We start from the raw sequence: 16,016 nt of genomic DNA on the forward strand, positions 1-16,016 counted from the left end.
AAAATCATCACGCAGAACCATTTAACACAGGAGGTCAATTGATTCATTAGTGGATTTAACACAGTGAGGAAAGAAAGTTTTCTGTGGCAGGAGGGTCAGCAGCCAGAGGACACAGGTTTACAGTAGTTAGCAACAGAAAGCAGAAGGAGGTGAGCAGAATTTTGATGGGGAACGTGCTTAGAGTCAGAGTAATACAGCAGAGACACTGGCCCTTTGGCCCACCACGTCCATGCCGACAATTAAACACTCATTTACCAGCACTTAGTCAGCTGATGGAGAGGTTCATGGGGGTAGATTAAGTAGTAACATTCAAAGGTATTTTGAATGAATGCTTGAAAGGGAATGAAGCAAAGCTATGGGGAAGAAGTAAGAAATTGGGACTAATTGGAAAGCTCTTGGAAAGCCTCAGTACCAGACAACTGTGTGTAGTTACAAAAATAAGAATCAAGTACATCAACACAACAGACTGGAACCAAACCATGTTCTTGATTGTACATCAGTTTATTATGTTTAACAGGATCACCAAAACCCAAATTCTTATGCACTTAATGTCACCTGCCTTCCAGAAGAAAATCGCACAGTGACAACTGCTTGGGTGGACTGTAGCAAGTCAGTACTTGAGGCATGTGTTAGTTGGCTGTGCCTAGGAGTTTCACTCGTTGAGTTTATCGACCACACCAGTTCAGCTGAAGCTGTTCTTCAGAGAGAGACACACAAGAGCAGGTAGCAGTTCGTAAAGTATCCAATTAATCAAAGGTAGCAAAGGCCGCAGATTCCCCAAATTGTGATCGACGCTCGAGGTTTCTTGAAACCAAACATATAAAAGGAGAGGTGGAATATCACATGAATAAATCATCGTATCCTGGAGGAGGAAGGTGGTCTGGGTCAGGGCTGAAAGAGAAAAGCATTTTGTAATCATTTAAAACTCCCAGGAACACGCACCGCACACAATATGTCTGAAGCTACAAGGACTGGTGGGAATGGGACTGAGGGGATCGATCTATGAAGAGTCTGCACAGAGTTGATAGGCAATTAGCCTTTTTCTGTGCTGAAACAATTCTGATTCTGTGTGTATTACATTACTGACCCTTCAGGATTATCCTGGAGGCTCCAGGCATTAAAATATTAACCACCTGGAGCCAAACGCGAGCACCTCTGGGAGAAAGTTATGCTTTTTCATTGAAAAGACGTACTAACCCGTAACCTAATAACCTGCACGTCTTTTTCACTGGAAATCTAATATGAAAACTGAAAATGCTGGAAATACTCAGCAGGTCAGGCGGTGGGAAGAGAAACAGAGCGAACGTTACAGGTTGAAGACCCTTCGTCAGAACTGGGAAGGAAACAAACGAAGTGTGTTAAGATGCTGGGGCAGGGTGCTGGCGGGGGATGTCTCTGATAGGGTAAAACTGGGGTGACCATGGGGATAAGCTGTCAACAAGGTTATCTGGTCAGTGAGTGAATGGGAGCAGTTAGAAAGTGAGAACATAGACAGAAGGATGTAGGAGTTGCAAAATGCAGAGCAGGAGGACGTGCCTAGCAGGTCAGCAAAAATAAACCAGGAAAAACTCTGCTAACTGCTGATGTAATGTTGACCACCTTGACTTTTCCACTCCCCTCTTGCACTCTAACCTACCCCCTTCTGAACGTGCAGCACTCCATTCACTGAGAACCAACCCTAATACTGTCATCAAACCTGCTGTTGTGATCTGGAAAATCTTGCAGAGACAAGACATCAGCTCTCATACCTCCCTTTGGATCATGACCCCACCATGGAATGTCAGGCCATGGTCACCCAGACAGCTGTAGACCTCATTTCCTTGGGAGATCTTCCCTCCACAGCTTCCAGCCTTATAGTTTCCCAGTCCTGCACAGCCCACTTCTACCTCCTATCCAAAATTCACAAGCAGGACTTCCCTGGGTCGTTTCAGCCTGTTCTTGCCCCACTGAACATTTCTTCCTCCCTGGGCTTTCTTATTTGGTCCAGTCCCTTCCCAGTTACATCCGTGACATTCGAGGCCAATTGCAAGCTGGAGAAATAGCAGCTCATCTTATGTTTGGGCACGTTGCAACGTTCTGCACATAATATTGAATTCTACAATTTCAGGTAACTTGATTTCTCGGTCTGTGTCAGTCATCTATCTGTGATGTTACCTCAGCATTTTTCTTTTCTCCTTCCTTTCCCCTGGGAGTGGAGGACATACCCAGCCTGACCTGCCAGGCACATCCTCTTGCTCTGCATTTCACAACTCCTACATTCTTTTGTCTATGTTCTCAGTCTCTAGCTGCTCCCATTCACTGATGACCAGATAACCTTGATTACAGCTTATCCCATGGTCACCCCAGTTTTACCCTATCAGAGACATCCCTCTCCCCCAACCTCCGTGCAGCTTAACAGGCTTCTTTTCTCTCTTTCCCAGTACTGATGAAGGGTCATCAACCTGAAATGTTGGCTTTCTCTTCCCAACCTGCTGAATGTTTCCAACTCTTTGTGTTTTTACGTTATTTTTACTTGCTTTGAACATTTTCATTAATTGCAAAAAATTAGGAGATGGGAGGAAGCAGCTATTTGACAGGATGAGCCAATTAGACCATGAATCCTTCAGAATCCCTGACAACTGGTGATGCCAACCCCACTGGTGCAGCCAACAGAGTGTTAACTGTCTGGAAACAAATCCACTTGAAACTGAATGGCTAAAAACTGGCTGAACCTCGACCAACAGCAGCAGCAGCCAAAAGGGCAGAGGTTTCAGTTTCCCTGGGACGGCTGACGCCAGTGTTGGAGCAGATGGCACAGCACAAGCTCCAGCAGAGGCCACTGGAGCTATGGTGCCATCTCAGAAATTTGCCGCGTCCAGCCAATCACATCTGAGCTGGCCATAAATGGACTTTAGGTTAATTGAACTTCGGACCAAAGTCTCGCAGGTCCTGGCTCTTCAAGTGCTCATCCAGGTATGTCACAACTGGGCAAGAGATGGTAAGGACTGCAGCTTTGCTTCTCTGGAGAACATCAGTGAACCAGGTGTTTTCTTCTGACAATCCAGTAGTTTCATGGCCACTGAGGTCAGATTTATTTACTTAATTACCTGGATTTGAATGTCCAAGCTGCCACAGTGGGATTTAAACACAAGTCTCTGGAGTTTAAATCGAGAACTCTGGCTGCTAGACCAGTACCTTCACCACCATGTTACTTTACCAGTTAACTTAAATCCATGGCCTCCTGCTTCTGTCAGCATTCAGAGCTAGATAACTCCCTGGACTACAAAAGTGCACGTGTTGTGTACAAAAATTCCCACTGGGATTACCCCAGGTTCAGGTTCTGCAGTTAGAGGTACTGAATCATGGGACATGACTGAGCAAGAGGTAACAGCAGAATGCTAAAAGGCTTCATCCATGACTCATTTCTCTGCTTCTTGGAGAGACTTTAGCTTATTTAAAATTAATATCTTAATGATTTCTGCTAATACAAAGAAAATACGATGTATTTCCCGAATTATGTTGGATATATGGCACAGAAACAGAATATTTGACCCAACCTGTCCACACTAGTGTTATGATCCAACTGAGTCTCCTCTCATCTTTCCTCATCAGCATCTGTTGTCATAACCTTTGCTCCCGTCTCCCTCAAATGCTTGTCCATTCTCCTTTTAAACGTTCTCATGGTATTCATCTCAGCCATTCCTTATTTCCACCACCCTTTTGAGAAAGTTTCTTCTGAATTCCTTATTAGATTTCTTAGTGACCGTCCTATATTGACAGTCTCTAGTTATGCGCCTCCGCACAACTGGAAATATTCTCTCATGATTACTCTTGTCAAAACCTTTCAACAATTCAAAGAACTCTTTTCAGTCATCCTAGCTTTATTCTCTTAAAAGAAAAAAGATCCAGTGTTCAGAAGATCCTTTCCTGATACATATACCCTGGCATTCTGGTGTTAGCCTCGTAATTGTTGTCTGCATCTCCTCCTTTGGTTCCTTTTCTTCTCTTAGTGACTAGAACTGTACACAGTTCTCCAAGTTGGTCTAACCTTTTAATCTTGCCCATGTAGAAATATATGATAGTGCTTGGTTTGCCTTTTTTATGGTCTTGCCAATTTGTGACATTACTTTTAGTGATTGATGTATTTGTACTTTGAGATCCCTTTGTTCCTCTATGAGAATGTTGCCAGGAATCAAGAGCCTGAGTTATAGGAAGAGGTTGGGCAAGTTAGGACTTTATTATTTGGAACATAGGTGACTGAGGGGTGACTCTATAGATGTCTATAAAATCATGAGGGGCATAGGTAGGGTGAATGTGCACAGTCTTTCTTCCAGGGAAAGGAAACCAAAAACTGGAGGGCAGAGGTTTAAGGTGAGAGGAGAAAGATTTAAAAGGGACCTGAGAGGCACCTTCTTCATGCAGAGGGTGGTGCGTATATACAACGAGCTGCCAGAGGAAGTAGCTGAGGCAGGTACAATAACAACATTCAAAAGACATTTGGATAAGTACTTGGATAGGAAAGGTTTAGAGGGATATGGGCCAAATTTGGCAAGTGGGACTAGCTTAGCGGTGGGCACATTGGTCGGCATGGATGAGTTGGGCCGAAGGGCCAATTTCCATGCTGTATTACTGTATGACCTTATGACTCCTCTACCCTATCCAGAGTTGCATGTTCTAATTAATGTGACCTCTCTATTCTTCCCACCACAATGTGCCACATTGAATTAATCTGTGTTGAACTTCACCTGCCAATTATTTGTTCCTTCTGCAAGTTTATTTTTCCTTTTTGTTTTGGTAGGGGCGGTGGGGGTCATCCTCAATAATGACAATCCCCTTCCCCCACACACAATTTGGTGTCAATTTAAAAACTGTGGTTCCAATTCCTTAATGTAAATTGCCAAAGCAGTGGTCCCAGCATTGATGCTTTTAGAATACCACCACACCACTGTGAATCACTCCCATTCTCTGCTTTCTGTCTTGCAGCAATCTGTCCTGCTGATTGTCTCTGACTCTTCATTCCCTGGCCTTATCTATTTGTCTATTATGGGTAATTAATCAATGGCCTTTTGAAAATCTAGATTACTAGATAAACTGCATTTCCACTGCCTTCCTGTGAACATTCAATATGATTATAAGACCTTACCAGAAAGATTCAATGCATCCTCAGGGCACTCTTTTGATGTGCACTTGGTATAAACTTTGCATTGGTACATTACCCAATTCTGCCATCATATTAATTATCAGGTAATTGATGTGGCAACTACAACAATAGAGATTGTTCAGTGTCGGGAGTGGGCAATCTTTGTAAGTCATGGGATGGGGCTTTGTTACACAATCACCGTCACCCTAATTACAAAGGGGGACCCAGACCATTTCTGTTCCTGCCTCTTATCTCATCCCCTCTCTCCCTCTTCATTACTCAGCTTTTTCACCAGACCATTCTTCTTTCAGAACATATTTGTCTTTTTTTTGTTGTTCTCTCTTGCTTTTTCTTTCTCCACTTATTCCTTTCTATTCTGCCTTCACTTTATCTTCTCCCTCCCCAACCCTGCCTATCTCTCTGCCTTTCAGTTCATGTCTGACCTTAACCTGAGTGTTCCTCTTGTGGCCTTGTGCTAACAAGTTGTTCTGTACCTGGAAAGAACATTTTAAGTTGAGCATATGAAAGTTTTCTTATGAGGCTAGGTTGAGCGAGCTAGGGCTTTTCTCTTTGGAGAAAAGGAGGATGAGAGGTGACTTGATATTGTGTACAAGATGATGAGGCATAGATCGAGTGGACAGTCAGACGCTTTTTCCCAGGGCGACAATGGCTAACACAAGGGGACATAATTTTAAGGTGATTGGAGTAAGGTATAAGGGGGATGTCAGGGGTAAGTTTTTTACACAGAGAGTGGTGGGTGCATGGAACGCACTGCCTGCAAAGGTTGCGGGGGCAGATACATTAGGGACATTTAAGAGGCTCCTAGACAGACACATGAATGAGAGAAAAATAGGGGGCTATGTGGGAGGGAAGAGTTAGATAGATCTTAGAGCAGGATAAAATGTCAGCACAACATTGTGGGCCGAAGAACCTGTAGTGTGCTGTAGTTTTCTATGTTAAAGTGAAGAGTGCAATTTTGAATTGTGAGTTTAGAACAATATCCCTCAATGAAGAACAATGATTCAGAAATGAGTGTTCTACTGGTGTACAGATACGTGTACAATTAGCGGACCATGTGGCAGTGTTGCACTTACAAAGCTTCTGCTGAACTCGTATCGCTATAAAAACTTCACACATACCCAGCACGGCCACGTCCAATTGGTCCAAATGGGTCAAACCTGGCTCCAGGGGGCACTGATCCCGGAGGAAGTTGTCCTGGTATTCCCGATGATGGGTCAAAGCCAGATCTCGGCAAACCGGACCTTAAAGGATCTACAATCATTCCACCTCTTCGGTCACTGGTGAGCAAAGCAGAAAAAGAGAAGCATATTGAGAAACACTGCACCTGAAACTCAATCCAGTGGGACTGGAAGTAAAGATAATCTACAGTCTGGGGATGCAGACTGATCCGATAATTGATGAAAAACGTTGACCAGCGAATTTTCTGTCCAATCCCTTTCCATGCACTCCTTGAATGAACATAAGTACATAACAACAAATGCATTTATGTAGGATGACCAGTGCAGAACTGAAGGAAGGAGGCAACAAACTGAAGATCTGCCTGCAATCTCAGGTGCATGAGAAAGCTTTCACAGCACCAATTTGTGGAATGCCAGGGAAGTTTTCACTGTCTGGGCATTTATTCCTCAACTCAGAAATAAAAAGACTTGGTTCTTATCATACTCCTGTGTGTGGAAGTTGGCTGTGAGGAAACTGGCTACTGACACTACGACATGCTCCATAATTCTGAACTGTTTCATTGGCTGTCAAGACATGAAATGGAAGTTTACCATCTCCTTTGATGTCGACTATTACAGCTGAGACATAATTGACTTTGAAGCTCACAGTGCACATTGAATCCTGGTTTATTTTGTTCTTGGAGAATTTTCTGCAATGGAATTATGTTGGGAATGCACTCAACAGACCCATGGATTTCTGGGGGTTTGTCAGAGTACCAAGGTTGCAGCAGGACAGGTAGACGTGAACAATATTACTGAAACTAACCCTGCAAAATCTCCACAATGTTATGAGCAGCTTCACAGGATTATGCCGATCTGGCAGGTATGAGCAGCAATACCTCTAAAGCAACAGCAACTTAGCAGTTTAATATAACAGTGCAAAGTACTGCACCACTGACAAATGGCAGACAATGGGATGGGGGGTGGGGGGGGGACAGCGTGATTCAATCACACTGCTTTAATTAGAAAGCAGATCAAAGATTCTGAAGCAATTTCTAATTCATTTGTTTTTCAACTAATCAATTAGCACCATGACTGGAAATGAGGTTAATTTTATAACAAGATGCATTCAGAAAGCCAGGAAAAAAATAACAAGGGAAGAATTCTTCTTGCCAAGCCAAAGACTGTTTGTGTTTAGTCCTTCAGTACATTCAGGACTGGGATTGACAGATTTTTTTCATTCTTGTGAATTTAGGAAATGGAGAAAGGATGGAAAAATGGGAGCCAGGATTTTTTTTTTGCACAACCAGATTTGAATTGGAATTGGTTTATTATTGTCATATATACAGTGAAAAGTGTTTGCTTGCATGCCATCCAGATAGATCATCTCATAGCTAAGTCCATTGACTTGGTAAAAAGGAAAACAGAATGCAGAATATAGTGTTACAGTTACAGAGAAAGCACAAGGAGATTGAGGAGTCACTCTTAGTTCTAATTCTTAGAAGTGTATGTAACAGCAGAGGCAGAGTGTATAGTCCACAGGGAATAAAGCAGCCTCAGTAACAACTACTTGCCACAAAATATATCTGCACAGGTTTGGTAATTTAGCTTTGCAATGACACCATCCAGGATAATCAGCATGCTTAATTGGTACCCCACTCACTCCTATAAATGTTCATCCCCTCTGCCACCAACACACTGCGACGTGTGCAATCTACAAAATGCCAGTGTTACTCACCCTAGCTCCTCTCACTGCAACTCCAAGCCTGCGATGAGGACAAGCACAGCAAGGGTGGGGAAACACCAGCGACTGCAGGTTCCACTACAAGTCACACACCATCCTAACTTGGAAATATGTCGCTGTTCCTTCACTGTCACTGGGTCTAAGCCCTGGAAGTCCCTCCCCAGATGCACCTTTGTGAGAAGGGTGGCAGCAGTTCAATGACACAACCCACTACCTTAATGACAGAGGGGAAATAAATGTGAGCCATGCCAGTGATGTCCACTTCCCAAAAAATGAATAAATTGTAAAAGCAAAATCTGAACATAATAATACTCAAACTGAATATTTGGATCAGATCATCAAAAGGCTTCACAATTGGCATCAAGGAGTCCTTTCACTTTAAAGGACTCCCCACTCCCACACAGCTAATAAAACACAGGCTTAGCTATTTTCGTATTGGGACAAAGCATTAACCTCCCTAGTGTGGAGACTCTCCTCTCCCTCTACTCCACTCTCATCAGTCATGAAGACACCTATTTCTCCCCTCTCCTCGTCTGCAAGGTCACCTGAGCTGATTTGCCAACCCTTTCCCTTATTTTGGATCAGCAAGAGTCTCCTACTGTACTGTTATGTCCTAAAGCAAGAAGTTAGTTTTTAATGCAAGCGTGTAATGAATTAAATTATTTTTGTAGGAGTACAAGATTATACAGAACTATCCCTGTGACCAATTGTCACATTGCTCCATGCACTTTAGATCACTAATCCATGGTGTTACATGCTTTGATACAATTGAGTTTGAAATGCACTATAGAAATCCAAGGATAACTATTGTTAGCAGATGTTTTACACAGCACAACCTTGAGAAACTGGAGGAATTGGTAAGTTCAGGAACTGAAAGAACTGAATGCTTTGAAATGCAATAACGTTCATGGATTGTGATTTCAAATAGCAAATGCAGGTGAAACTGTAATATTATGAAAAAAACTGCATGGCTAATAAACACCTATTAATGCATTACTGAAGTTGCTAAAACATAATCAGCTACTTATTTTTTTAAAGTTTTCATTCATTTGTGGGATGTAGAAGTCATTGTCAATGCTGCTGTTTACTGTCCATGGAAATGGAAAATAATCTTCTGCAGCTCACAGATAAAAAATCCAGCTGCAATGGTCTTGATTAAAAAAGGAGGCGATTTATTGCTCTTGACCTTCTTAAATTACTGATAATGATGAGAGACGCAAGAATATACCAGGTCTTACTGCTGTACAACACAGAGTGACAGATAGTGGGGAGTTATACCTTTCATCACGCAGCACGTCCTCATTAGAAGCTGCTGTTCATGCACAAGCTGGTCACTGTTGCTAAATTGTGGTTTAATCAGGGGACATTTTGCAACCAGAAAGAAATGATGTAAAACACAAGGGAAGACATTTCAAGATGGAGAAATGCCAAGGAGAGAGAAGCAGGCTGGGTACAGCCATTTTAAACTCAGTTACCTTAATGAGGTAGAGGTGGAAGGGAAGACTCAGGGAGACACTTATATCCCCTTTCATCAAAACAACTAACGCAATGTTGTTCAATACATTTTAAACCAATTGCCCCGACCTGCAATGAATTAAGCAAGGCCTGTGTACTGATATATGCAAATCCTGACTGCTCTGTCAAATGTATAGGTTTGAAGTAACAAACAATCTGCTGGAGGAACTCAGCATCTGTGGGTGGGGGTAGGGGGAGGTTTCAGGATGAAACCCTGCATCAGGACGAAGAGTGGAGAGAGGAAGGTGGCCAGCAATTGACTCTATTAAAAAAAAGTCATCTTATATAAATAAAAGATGAGCTAGTGCAGAGACAGAATTGAAAGAAGCTTTTACCATGGTATACAATTGAAGAAGTCAAAAAAATGGTTTGGTGAGGCAGCTATCTCATTGAAAAGTGGTTGTTAACTTGATTACATCATCAATCAATGTTAACATCATCAATCATTTGGACAGGATTCCCAATTTCCTAAAGAAGGTGGTTTCTTTGATTCATTGTTGCCCTTGACTTTGCTGTATTAGCTGTGATGCAGCAGGCAGTTCTTCTGTAGGTGAGCCAGAAACCTAGCAAGGAGTGCCACTCTGTTGGAGGTGCTGTCTTTCAGATGTGGCCTAAAACGAAGGTGCATATGCTCTTTCTAATAGCACCTGAGGTGGCACTTAGAAGAGCATCAGTGGAAGTAGCCCTGGTACCTTGCTCAACACATAACCTTCAAATTTATCTGGTCATTATCACAATGCTGCTTGTGCAGAAATTAGCAGTCATCTTCACTATGTTACAGCTATGACATGCTTCAGGTACTTTATTGGCTAGAAAATATTTTGGGATGTCTTGAGGTTCAGAAAAGCATCTTAGAAAAGTAAGTCTTTATCTTAAGGGGAAGTAGGGCTGGCAGATAGAGGATAAGAACGTAGAGAGGGAAGAATCTGCTGTTGGGACAGCTCTCCAGGAATACACTTAAATCAAATTGACTATGAAAGCAGTTTTGGAGAGATCAAAACAAGACCTTGCCTACCCATCCCCTACAGACATAACAGAACAGTTCATGCGAGGCTTTCTGATATAATGAACACAAACTTAAATATTTTATTACAGAAGTGCATTTCACACATTTTTTTGTTTTGGTGCATATGGAATAATAAGCATAAAGGTAATGGAGAGGAACAAGAGAGGACATTTACTCTGCCTTGGAGTACTTCAGGCTAGTTGTAAATGGGAACTGAAGCAGGAACTGTAAAACCATTGAATAGAATCAGCATAACCTAAGGTGAGCTGGTTCATGATAAATTTTGTCGACTGAGGCACCTGTAAAATTCCTCGGGATATTTTATCATACCATTTGTACAAAAGCAAACTGTTGTTTGGTTCAGAAACGGTAAATGCTAGAAATCTAAAGTAACAACAAAAATGTTGGAAATACTCAGCAGGTCAAGAATCCATGGAAGGCGAAGCAGGGTTAAGTTTCAGCTCCATGTCCTTTCCTCAGAAATAGGAGAATAGAATGCTGGAAAAGCCAAACAAGCCAGGCAACCTCTACAGGGAGAAACAGGCATTTTCCAACCAGGAACGTTAATCCTCAAGATTCAGCATTGAATTCCACCTCATGCAGGGTCTCAACCTGAAACATCGACATTTCTTTCCCCCCCACAGACGTTGCTCGATCTGCTGTTCCTCCAGCAATTTGTTTCTTGCTTCAAATTCAACAATTTCAGATAACCAGCCTTTGCAGCTTATACCAAAACTGGCCAGTTTTGAGGGAAGGTCATTAACCTGTAAACTCTTTCTCTCTCCACTGATGCTCCCTGGCCCAATGAATATTTACAGCAGTTTCTGTTGTTGTGTTATGCTCATTATCGCATTGAGGTTTATGAAAAGATCTGTAGGGAATTCCCTGTAAGAAATGGGAGCTGTAGAGTAAAAGGACGACAAATAACTGTTGTAGGCTCCATGTAACGGCAGGCTATACAGACAACAGAAGGGGTTTTACTGTAACACTGAAGGTTATACAGTGATAGCCCTACAGACTGATGTATAAACCTCAATGCTGCAATGAAAACTCCAACAACAACCTGCATTTGTAAATAAAATAAAAACTGAAGTAATACAAATCTGAAACAAACACCAGAAAGATCTGAAAACACTCAACAGGTTAGGCAACACACTTATTTCTTTACTTCTCTGCTTCTGAAGGTCATTGACCTCTCCATTGGCACTGCCTGACCTGCTAAGTATTTCCAGCACAGGCTGTTCCTGAGTAAGGAACAGGTTCCATATGTACAGACGTGTTCTAGATGTACAAAAATTGGTGTTGATTTTGTCTGTAAGTTTGAAAAATACACAAAAATCACTCGAAATGTAACCACACCCTTCACAGTCTTTGTAATAAATGGCATCAACGCACATAAGACTGATAAGAAGAACAATTACTGCAAGTGGGGGGGGGGGGGGGTGGAGAGAGAATGCAAGAGGAAACTCATTCTTTGTTCATATGAACAAACACAGGTTCTGTATGTACATTGGACTTTCGAATTTAATAATATCATGGGAGCTCATTTGTATGTAGAGGTGTCCGTAAGTTAGACAGTCATAACCCAGGGATGGGATTTTATTTTGGAATTAAAATAGTACGTTTAACTATTCAAATTTCATAAGCTGCTTCAACGGTGAGTAAGCAGGCAAAATTTGACATTGAGTTGTATTGGGACGTATTAGAATGGATGGGAGAAAGTCTGACCAACAGAAAGCAGCAGAGAGACAAAGCCTCCAAAGCTTAGGGCCTTAACAACTGAAGGCACTGCTGCCAATGGTGTAGCAATTAAAACAGACACTGCACAGGAGGCCAGAACAGGAGAAGCACAGACGTCTCTGAGGGTTTAAGGCCAGAGGAGATTAGGAAGAGGGAGTTCTGAGGCCATGGCATGGTCTTGTCTACCTGAACTGCACTTTCTTTGTAGGTATGACACTTTATTCTGCATTCTGTATTGCTTTACCCTCTACTACCTCAATGCACTGTGTAATGAATTGATCCGTATTAGCAGAATGCAAGACAAGTTTTTCACTGTACCTCGGTACAAGTGACAATAATAAATCAATTCAATTCAAATCTAAAAACAAGGATAAGAATTTTAAGAACCCTGTATAACCCTCAGTGTTATTAGGTACCTGATGTTAGAGGCTGATCAAATTTAAAGATATTCAACACAGGTTCAGAGGTGAATTCAATCATTTTGATTTAATAACGAGTTTCTTAAGTTTTTATCTTATATTAGGCACCAGAGACCCCTACTGTAGAAAGTGCAGGTGCACTGGACCTGCACAAATGTTCCTACAGACCCTGATTGTGTTTTAACATTCAGAGGAAGAACAACAGGATATCAACTCCTACCTAAATGGGTCGAGATCATCCCCTCCTGTTGCAAATGGTGCCATAGGGTCAGACCTGGAGTTTGGGAATAGTGGGTTGGTGGAGAGAAAAAGACATTTGTTAGCTGTGCAAAAAAATCAGAACAACACAAGACTTCAATACAGTGTCAGCATCGGTGGATTTGTGAAATAATGGAGGAGCCCTGTTCTTCCCAATGCACCAATCCCAGGTTAACAGGTTGTCAACCAAATGGTCCTATGCTCTAGACAGTGCATGGAATCTATAATCGACGAGCAAAATGATTAATGAAAGCTTTGAGTCTGTGCAATCTCTGTCAAGCTGCAGGTTTAGTATCACAATGTGTTAAAGATTGACTGTGCCATGTTACTTGCTGGACACAAGTGTATTGGTGTCATTTATCGCATTCGGTGCAGCCTCCTCTACATCAGTGAGACCTAATGCAGATTGGGGGAGCGCTTCGTCGAGCACCTTCGCTCCATCCGCCAGAACAGCCAGGATCTCTCGGTGGCCAGCCATTTTAATTCCACTTCCCATTCCCACACTGACATGTCTGTCCACAGCCACCTCTACTGCCAAGATGAGGCCAAATGCAGATTATAGGAACTACACTTCATGGTCCGCCTTGGTAGTCTCCAACCTGATGGCATCAACATCGATTTCTCTAACCTCCGGTAACCACTTCCCCCCACCCCTTGATTTTCAGTCTCTCGTGTCTCCTTACTTGCTGGACACACTCTTGCATCCTACCAGCCCCAAACAGAGACCTCAAGTGCAGACATGGATTCAGACCAGCAAAACCTGCAGAGTTCACACCACAGGTTAACAGGCACTCAAGTATCACTTGCAGTTTTTCTTGCTCGATGCCTCCTTGGTTGTGATTCCATCTTCCACCCTCAGGAAACCTAGGCTTTCTGAGTACTAATTGCAACATATCCCATTAACCAATCATATTAGGCTCCACTCTGACAACACATTCATTTTAAAATACTCAATCACCTGTTCATATCCTGGCCCCTCCCCATTTCTGTAACCTCCTCCAGCTCCACAACCCCCCAAAGTCTCTCCTCTTCCTCTGGCCTCTCACACATTCCCAATTTTCACTTCTCCACCACAGGCAGTCATCCTCCAGTTGCTAAGGTCCTGAGCTTTGGAATTCTCACCTTAAAATCCTTTACCTCTCGACCTTGCCTCCTTTAAACCCCTGAGAAGCTCAGCGGGTAGAGCTGCTGCCTCACAGTGCCAGAGAGCCAGGTTCAATCCCGACCTCTGGAGCTGCCTGTGCGGAGTTTGCATGTTCTCCCTCTGACTGCATGGGTTTCCTCCCACATCCCAATGACATTCAGGGCAGTAGTTTAACTGGCCACTGTAAATTGCTCCTAGGATGTAGCTGAATGTTAGAATCTGGGTGGAGTTTAAGAATCTGGGGAGAATATGTTGTGACTGACTAAACTAAGCCACACGGAAGCTGTAACTGAGAGATATTAAAGATTTTTATTCACACAGCCAAATCTTCTGGAGACAATCTAGTTCAACTCTCCCGATATAATGTTTTATACTTTTGAACACAAGGACAACAATAAAGGATTAACTACAGTTTCAACAGCTATAATCACCTACTTAACTCCCCTCCATGGACTCTATACTTCTCGCTGCCTCGGTAAAGCAGCCAACATACTCAAAGACCCCACCCACCCGGAACATTCCATCTTCTCCCCCCTCCCATCGGGCAGAAGATACAAAAGCCTGAAAGCACGTACCACCAGGCTCAAGGACAGCTTCTATCCTGCTTGTTATAAGACTATTGAACAGTCCCCTAGTAAGATAAGATGTACTCTTGACCTCACAATCTATCTCGTTGTGACCTTGCACCTTATTGCCTGCCTGCACTGCACTTTCTCTACAGCTGTTACATTTTATTCTGCACTCCGTTATTGTTGTACCTTGTACTACCTCAATGCACTGTGTAAAGAATTGATCCGTATGAACAGAATGTAAGACAAGTTTTTCACTGTACCTTGGTACATGTGAGAATGATAAACCAATTCCAACTTTAACATTTTGAATATAGACAGGTAACTTTGCAAAATTACATTTCTATAGCGCATCCCACCTAGCAGAACCCTTTGAATATTCAATACTGGTAGCTGGTCTGAAAGCTTCAGAGCACAAAATAAACCTCTTTTGTTACAGTGTTGAGAGATGGCTCCCTGAATATACAACTAGCCAGAATATTAAGAGACAAAACAGACCTGTTCTGAATTGCGCATCAAGTGACAGGGATGTGCCTTTAATGATGTGCCAATGCTGGAGGTAGCTACTTTATGCCTTCCCTGATCTCATCCTGAAGGCTTCAATGCCCACCAATTAACATGAACATTCATCTATTGTCTTTCCCTTCGTAGTTTCAATGATACAGAATCAGAATGTCCCATACCCAATGATTGGTTTCAATAGCCTTAGATACCAGTTGAAGTTAAAATTGTAAACAGGTTTTATTTCCTGAAGACTGGTTCTCATTTTAATTACTATCTACTATCCATAATTTCATAACTCCAGAATAATGCCTAACAAGTAAAATGTGATTAATGTCAGATTGGTATAACTGGGTGGTTAAGATTTCTTTATTAGTCACATGTACATCGAAACACACAGTGAAATGCATCTTTTGCACAGAGTATTCTGGCGGCAGCCCGCAAGTGTCGCCACGCTCCCGGCGCCAGCATAGCATGCCCACAACTTCTTAACCTGTACGTCTTTGGAATGTGGGAGGAAACCCACGCACACACGGGGAGAACGTACAAACTCCTTACAGACCGGCCGGAATTGAACCCGGGTTGCTGGCGCTGTAATAGCCTTAAGCTAACCGCTGCACTGGTTGATGGTCAGTGTGGACTTGGTGTGCTGAAGGGCTTATTCCTGTGCTGTATGACACTGTTTGAAAAATATCTCTCCCATCCCCTTTACCAAAATATGTGACAAATGTTGTTGACTTCTTATTTCATCAGCCTCCATACAGGGAATGATTGGTTACACCTGAACCAGAGTTGCCTATCATAAATGTGAGTCAAATTGATA

At 42.5% G+C, this 16,016-nt stretch overlaps 1 protein-coding gene across 1 annotated transcript in view; it reads right to left on the reverse strand.

Annotated features, from left to right (window-relative positions):
• Positions 1-482: 482 nt before the first annotated feature.
• psmf1 (proteasome inhibitor subunit 1) overlaps positions 483-16,016 on the reverse strand; it is a 45,281-nt gene continuing 29,747 nt past the window's right edge. Inside the window, exons 5-7 of the mRNA XM_052030960.1 lie at positions 12,942-12,995; positions 6,259-6,417; positions 483-891 (exon numbers count right to left, since the gene is read on the reverse strand). Of these exons, the coding sequence (XP_051886920.1) occupies positions 840-891; positions 6,259-6,417; positions 12,942-12,995 (265 nt within the window). The 3' untranslated portion in view covers positions 483-839. The remainder of the gene's footprint in view (positions 892-6,258; positions 6,418-12,941; positions 12,996-16,016) is intronic.

The sequence above is a fragment of the Pristis pectinata genome, chromosome 16 (genome assembly GCF_009764475.1).
Source record: "Pristis pectinata isolate sPriPec2 chromosome 16, sPriPec2.1.pri, whole genome shotgun sequence".
Taxonomy (NCBI): Eukaryota; Metazoa; Chordata; class Chondrichthyes; order Rhinopristiformes; family Pristidae; genus Pristis; species Pristis pectinata.